Source organism: Tupaia chinensis, unplaced genomic scaffold (assembly GCF_000334495.1).
Source record: "Tupaia chinensis unplaced genomic scaffold, TupChi_1.0 Scaffold000104_1, whole genome shotgun sequence".
NCBI classification, from domain to species: Eukaryota; Metazoa; Chordata; class Mammalia; order Scandentia; family Tupaiidae; genus Tupaia; species Tupaia belangeri.
The window spans coordinates 2,604,459-2,611,958 of NW_006159568.1; the positions used below are offsets into that span (position 1 = coordinate 2,604,459).

At 32.3% G+C, this 7,500-nt stretch overlaps 1 protein-coding gene across 3 annotated transcripts in view; it reads right to left on the reverse strand.

Annotated features, from left to right (window-relative positions):
• Positions 1 to 7,500, reverse strand: part of ZCCHC7 (zinc finger CCHC-type containing 7) — a 253,537-nt gene that overhangs the window by 27,875 nt on the left and 218,162 nt on the right. For all 3 annotated transcript variants that reach the window (XM_006143744.3, XM_006143745.3, XM_027770031.1), the window contains exon 6: positions 6,590 to 6,625. In XM_006143744.3, coding sequence (XP_006143806.1) covers positions 6,590 to 6,625 — 36 coding nt within the window. The remainder of the gene's footprint in view (positions 1 to 6,589; positions 6,626 to 7,500) is intronic.

Below are 7,500 nucleotides of genomic sequence, written 5' to 3' on the forward strand. Positions count from 1 at the left end.
ATAGAAAACATTCACCATTTCAGATCTTAAAACTATAATTTACTTAGATACTGTGCAGTGGTAAGCTGCATAATTTTTGAAAACTTGAGGGCTACTTGTTTATATTTATGTTCAATATGCAGAGTTGCAAGTGAAAACAGTAACAACATTGTTTTCTTTGGGATTATACAAGTGATGTATGTGGTTTTTTTTTGTTTTTTTTTTTGAGAGGTTTTTGCTATAGGGTGCGTGCGCTCACCAGAAAGACAGAGACAGAGAGACAGAAAGTGAGAAATCACCCCCCCGGGGGGATGGCCATGCCACAATCCCTTCTCCTCCATTCTCCTCTTGGGATCTTGGGCACACATGCACATGCGCCTGGCATGAGTTCAAGCCACGGGGACCGGGACTCTAACAGAAGTGAAACCTAAAGTCCATATAGTAAATAAAGTCTTACATGCCTTTGTCCTGAGCCACTAAGGGGCAGGCAAAAAAACCCAAAAAACAAAACAAAAAAAAAAAACTTTTCTGGTCAAAGGAAGAAAGGAAGTTACTGACTGTAGTAGAACTTCAGATTCAAGTAATTTGCTCTTGAGTAACATGAACTATCTAAAAGTTAAACAAAAACCACAATGACCAGTGATTAGGCCATTCAAGATATTTAGAAGATGGCAAAAGCACAGCTGTTTCGATGCTATTTATAACAAATCTTCTCTAAATGGTGTGGATGTGGCAAATTTTTCATTGCTTCATTATCTGAAATATTTAAATCTTCAATAGGGTTATTGTCATAAAGCACTCAATGTTATTTAAATATTGATGCAAGAAAAAACTACTAAAAATGTGCCATATTGATTTCCCATTTAAATCAAATTAATTTTTGCATTAAAATATTGAAAATCAGGTATATTGAGAATTCTCTGAAGGGGTAACCCCCTCCATATTTGAAAAGAAGAAAATACTAAGGTTTGCCCACTTGCTTCAGTAAGTATAAATTATAAACAAATATAAATTATTTTATTCTACCTCACGTAAAAATAAATGTGTATACATACAATTTCCTAAATGTCTGAGGAAATACTGTGAGGAGGAAAATAATATATACATTTATAATTCACAATGTTCATTTTTTCCCCCTTTCCTTTACAGGAGCTTTAGAAAATTGCTTTTTGATGATTTGGCAAATTGTATTTATTTTTAAATGAATCTCATTTATTGAGATTGATAATTCCAGGTTTCATTTGCTTTGAAATTGCATTTTCCAATTGCTTCCAAAGATAAGTTCTGGCAAAATGTGGGCTAATGTGCCAGTGAAATAAAGATTAAAAAAATATATATCAGTTGACCTACTCTGTAAATGTAGTAATTATCTTTTATTTTTTAAAATTTATTTTAGTGTGTGGTGCACGTGTGCACACACATGTTTGTAGTATTTTAAGACAGAGTCTTGCAATGTCAAGATCCTCCTGACTCTGCCTCCTGAGTAGTTGGGGTTATAGCCATGTGCCACTATGTAGGATAGCTGGGAATTGAACCCTGGCCTCTCATGTGATCTCAGCCCGCCAAGCAGCAGCATCTAGGATGCACTACCATGACTGGGATCTTAATATAAGTTATACTAAGTTCAAAACATGGTAAGATTAAAGTAATTTGGACACTCATGTTTTTTTTACAAGAACAAGCTGAGTATTTAAATAAATATAAAATTATTCATGTAAATTTTCCATTTGAAAAGTCTTTCACTGGGCAAATTTTTTTTTAGCTGTTATCAGAGATGAAGTATTAAAAAATAAGTCATCAGTGCGTATTTTGAAAATCCTTGTTATTCAGACCCCAAGCGGTCCATCCTATTATGTAGTACTGTAACACAAAGATGGCCATGAAATACAACAGTCTTGTGCTTTCTGAATCATCAGAGTGGAGTTGTGTTCACTTTGGGGGTTTTAAGTATTAAGACCATTTTTCATAAAAACCTAATCTCTGAAAATTTGACAGGAGTGTAAGGTTTTAATAGTGATATTTGGTTAAATCAAAACATTAAAATAGAAGCATCAGCTATAAAGAAAAAAACCCTACAATTTATATAGAGTATTCTTGAAGAAGTGGGCAAAATAAAGTGCTTTCAAAATGAACTTATAAAGTATTAATTTATGATAACCGGTTTGCCAGGCCCCAAACACATAGTACAAAGAAATTGTTTTAAATAACTTCAAAATAGAGTGAGAATGAGGCCTTACTCTATTTTGGAGTTATTTAACAATTTTAAAAGACAATATGTAACCAGTTCTATTTTCTTACACAGGTGTGCGAGCATTTCCACATGCAAAAACAGAAAGACCTATCATTTGATACATGGGCTGGGTTCTTGTGAGTTTTGTAGTTCTGGTTCATGCAGCCAAGGAGCTTGCAGAAGGGTATGTCTGATTCCTAATGTACATCAATTGAAAGAGAGGTATTTTTCCCCCCAAGAAAAGAAAAGATTCTGCTTGAGGGCTGGGTTCCTGTGAGTTTTGTAGTTCTGGTTCATGCAGCCAAGGAGCTTGCAGAAGGGTATGTCTGATTCCTAATGTACATCAATTGAAAGGTATTTTTCCCCCCAAGAAAAGAAAAGACTCTGCTTGAGGCTGGCTTCTTGACACTCTATTTCTCACTTGAAGTTATTTTAAAAGAAAAACATTCTGTTTTAGCATTAGGCAGTTATAAAATTGTTCTCTACCCTATCCTACATCACAATCCCAGGATAAAGATTTCTGTATAGCTATAGCCTCAGAATTCAAATCCATTTTCTTATTCTTTCCTTCTGAACTGTAAAACACAATCCAAAAGTTAAATTCAAATCTGTTGACACAGATGGGGGTACCTATTCCATGCTATGGCATAGAATGCTTTAGAGAGTAACATTCTCATTTAGTGTAAAACTAGCATTTCCACACTGTGAAAACCCAGAAAATACATTTCTAAATGGTTGCTTCCAGGTAAGAAGAGAAAAAGTGATTACCAAAATGAGCTGGAATATTGTTAATTATGATTCATAAGATATTCTCTGCCATTCAACTGGTTCAGGTAAGACTACTATTGATTACTGTCAACTCTGACCATAAGCCTTTCCTAGGCCAAAAAGGAAGGCAAGGAAACTCATTTCTCTACTCTCAGCCATTTCCCTGACAACAAATATTTTATTTTCCAATGTGTGATTTCTAGGCATTCCAAATATTATATATGAAGACACATTTAAAACTTAGTTCTTCTAAAAAAAGTTGTACTTGCTTCCTGTTTAAACCTTTAATTAAAATAAAATGTAGTAGGGTTGTAATACATTTTAACAATGCACACAAAGAAATCCAAGCGCAAAATTAAACATAAAAGATGTATTGTCCGTTTTGGTTCTTAACACACACAGCCCTCAAATAGCAAACTCCTGGCTACTTTTTAAAATAAGTAGATTAAAAACGAGATTAACAAAATGTCCAACACATGTCAAATTATCGCCTCTACTAGTTAAAAGATTCTGATGGTTGTAAAACTCTGTTGGTGGCCATATTGGCCTAGAATTTTTAATATAATTGAGACTAGAAATGACAGGGGATAGAGACTTTCCTTCTTAAATAGTTCAAGAAAATTTTTCCTAGAATGAGTGATTTAAAAGATGAAAAAGAACATTCAAAACTGGGCTTTACCAAACTCTGAAAATATAGCAGAAATTAAAATACAAGAGAAGTTTTGTACTGTTAGAGATTTTTAAAACTTCTAAATTTTTTTAAAGAAGGAAAAAATATGAACTATCTGGGGAAATTATGTAGTTGTTAAATAAAAAATATTTTTTCTTGCAGATTTCCAAATCAATGAAGCCATTAAATTATGTAACATGATATCACAGCCATTAAGATATAAAAAGCAAAATGGGATAGTTATTATAACATGCATATATGGATGTATATTTGTGTGCACGCACTTATTTTAAATAGTTTAATTGGCATGGACCCTGTAAAATGATAGTCTTAGTTTTTATTAATGTAGTGAAGTCTACTCAAGTTTGGTTAAAAATCTATTCAGATACAAATGTTAAAGAGACTCATTTTGTCTCTCACAAAAATCACTGAAAATAACAAATACTTTCTTCTTACTTCTGAGTATGTTTTAAGAAATTTTTGATTTGGGACATTATGCAAATCCATTTATATCAATCAACATCTTTGAGAAATAATATTCTGTTTAACCTATAGTTTTTTGTTTGTTTTTGAAGAAAGTGATTCCTGCCCAGATCTTAATTTGTAGTTACTAAAACTTAAGTTGCTCTGCAAATAACCTTTAAGTCTTACTGGTTCGGAGGCAGAAAAAAGCAACCAAAATCTCTTACATGTAAACATTTCTAAACTGGCTATATTAAAAAAACTTCCTCTGAAAAAGTGAAGTTTGTTTTGGGTATAAAATAGATACTTTTTTGGTTAGAAAACAAAGTTAATCAGCGAAGGGGTATAGAAAGTTCCAGAATTTCAGACAGATTGACTTAAATGAATAGACAGTAGCAAATCTCACCCAGGCTTCATTACTTGGTCATTGCTCTGACTGACGCCACATTCACGTGTGAGGGCTACTATGAGTCAATAGATGGCAGTCCATCGCCTAGTAAGAGAGCTGAAGGTGACGAAAATCACCATGCATCTTGCTTTTATTCAAGACTGCATACTGTTTAAATGTATATGCATCTGGATATTGTCCATATACTGATAATTTAAATAATTATTTAACTATTTTATTTTAGATGGACTGAAAATATTCCCACATTTAGAAACATAATAGTTTTATTTTTATACTTGCATAATAAACCCCATTATTAGTTTAAACTTGATAGTCATGAATTGTCAAAGTAACTTCAATATTATTTTGCAAAATTAATCAGGATCTCAGATTGGGACAAATGGAGTTTTCAAAATGAACTTGTTCCATCTACAGATAGAATATACTGTAATTATGCAAAAAGCAAACTCATTTTATTTTCATTTAATTTTTCAATTGTTTTTACAATTTATGTCTCTGAAAATCTAAAATATTAAACAAACCTTTAAATATTTCTACTATTACCTTGAAACCAAGTTTTATCCTTCATTGATAGTTACATAAAAGAACAGAGATACAAATAATGAAAACGATGGCTTTAAAATATTGTAGTACTTCTCATTCTCTAAATTTTCAAGATTAGAATTCTATAAATCGGGGGATGCTAAAAGAAATGCAATGTTGAATATATTGGAATACTACTTAATAAAAAATAAAGCTGAAAATACTGCTATGGAGTGACAGAGTGGTTCTGTGTTCTTGAAAAGTGTGTGACACATGATTAGAGTCTTATTAAGTTTAGGTTATAACAATTTTACCATTTTTCTGTTAGGATAAAAAAACAACTGCTACATAAGCACATACATAATGTATTCAAGTGAATTATATATCTGTACATATGTGGGACATATGTAGATGTACACATATTTGTGGACAGACCTCAATCTGGGATTTGAGGGATTGCTGAGAAATTATAGCTTCCAAGTGAGAATATTTAAATAAATTAAATGGTGATAAGAAAATATGAAAACAAACCGCCTGATAGTCCTGGCTTCTTGGGCCTGTGACGAACAGTTGGTAGCTTGAGTTTATATTTTTTGTTTACTTTTTATCTTTTTAAGAGGAGAGCAATAAGAAGAAAGACTTGTTTTGCAAAAACTTTGCCCTTTCTATTTTTACTACTTGTCTTTCTATAAGCAAAACTTTTAAATACGCTAAGCTTTAAGGAACAAGTTTTAACAACTATCAATTACTATGTGTCACATTATATGACTACATAATTAAAAGAATAATTGCCTCTTGCTCAATATAACATACTTAATATATTAAAAGAAATGAGTAGTAGGACTATACCAATTTATTGAAATCACTTAAGGTGAATATTAAAAGAAAACTGACTTCACCATGTTGATCATTAGCCAACTACATTCTATAGTAACTACATTTTCTGTTTCTACTTGGCCTAAAGTCTCAATAAAAGGAACCAGAGAATTTAATATTCGGAATGGTACGAAGCAGATATTTATACATTCTGAGTTAGTCAAGAAGGGCTTAAGACTATAACAGTTGAATTGTTCTATATGAGAGATACAATAAGCTTTTACTAGCTTGATTAAAAAATGTGTAACTATCTCACTAAAGGCAAAAAAATGATAACAGAAGATACTGTGGACTGTATGCTTGGGGACTGTGGATACTATCGATAGAACATTTTAGACACTGGTTTATGTACTATTTTTTATGGTTCCTCCCATGGTTTTTTCCTTTAATTTAATAAATACAGTCTAAAAAGACTGAGAGATATCATGATGTAATCATTAAATGATGTGAGTAATAAAAAACAATCAGAATCTTTTAAGAACAGGAAGATAAAAGATAGGGTAGTGGGCAGTAGAGAAGAGAAAAAGTGTATTATTGCTTTCTCAGTACAAAAACTCTTCAGATGTTTATTATCTTCCAGCAGAAGATGCTTGTCTATATTTTATGGTCAGCAGTTCAGAGAAGGGTAAATAGGCTAGGTCTTGGGGAAAATAAAAAAGGTGTTTCTACTCACCGTTAGGTGATACTGCCTCCAGATTTCTGGGCAAGCCTGGAAAATAAAAATATTGATCAGCTGGGAGCATGAAACAAGGTACTTTACAGCCTGTTGGTTTTGGCATAACCCAGCATCCACCGGTGTCGGTCACAGGAAAATAAGAAGCTTAACAGAAAGGGTCTGCATTTCAGCTTCAAAAACCTGGCTAGACAGTTTAATTGAATTTTACACTGGTTTAACACACTCCCTGCCATTGTCAGAAAGCCAGTAACAAAGTTTTCTCTCTCTTTTTTTCTTTTCAGGTTAGAAGTTTTGGGCACTAAGTTGTGATAAAGAGTCATAACTCAGTTAAACTGATAAATGAACAGCAGTGGTCAAAATCAATAAGACTCACCAAGGACACCTTTTAAAATAACAGTTTGAACTTCGGTAGTAGGAAACAAGGACACCTTTTAAAATAACAGTTTGAACCTAAGTAGTAGGAGAAACAATTTGACAACAACTGCTTTTTAGAAGACTCACTGTGGTTATATATATCTGGTACCTGCTACCATCTTTTACTTAATCACTTAGTGCTAACTTTCAATACACTATGAAAAAGAAAACTAAAAAAATAAGGTAACAACACCCTCAAGAAATTAAAGTCCATGCCTTTTCCCTTGAACACTGGATAATTCCACATCCACTTTTGTAGACAAATAAAAACAAGGAAGAAAGAAAAAAAAAACAAAAAACCTTCCATAAATCTATAACATAGGAACTTAGGGAAACTAAAATAGGTAATAACAAGACAAGAAAACAAATATATATACAACAGCAGCAACAACAACAAAAACCAGTGTTTAGGAGATATTTTCTTATGAATATACATATAAATTTTACTATAAATTATGACTTTGTAAAGGAGACAATTTTCTAAGTTACTGCTT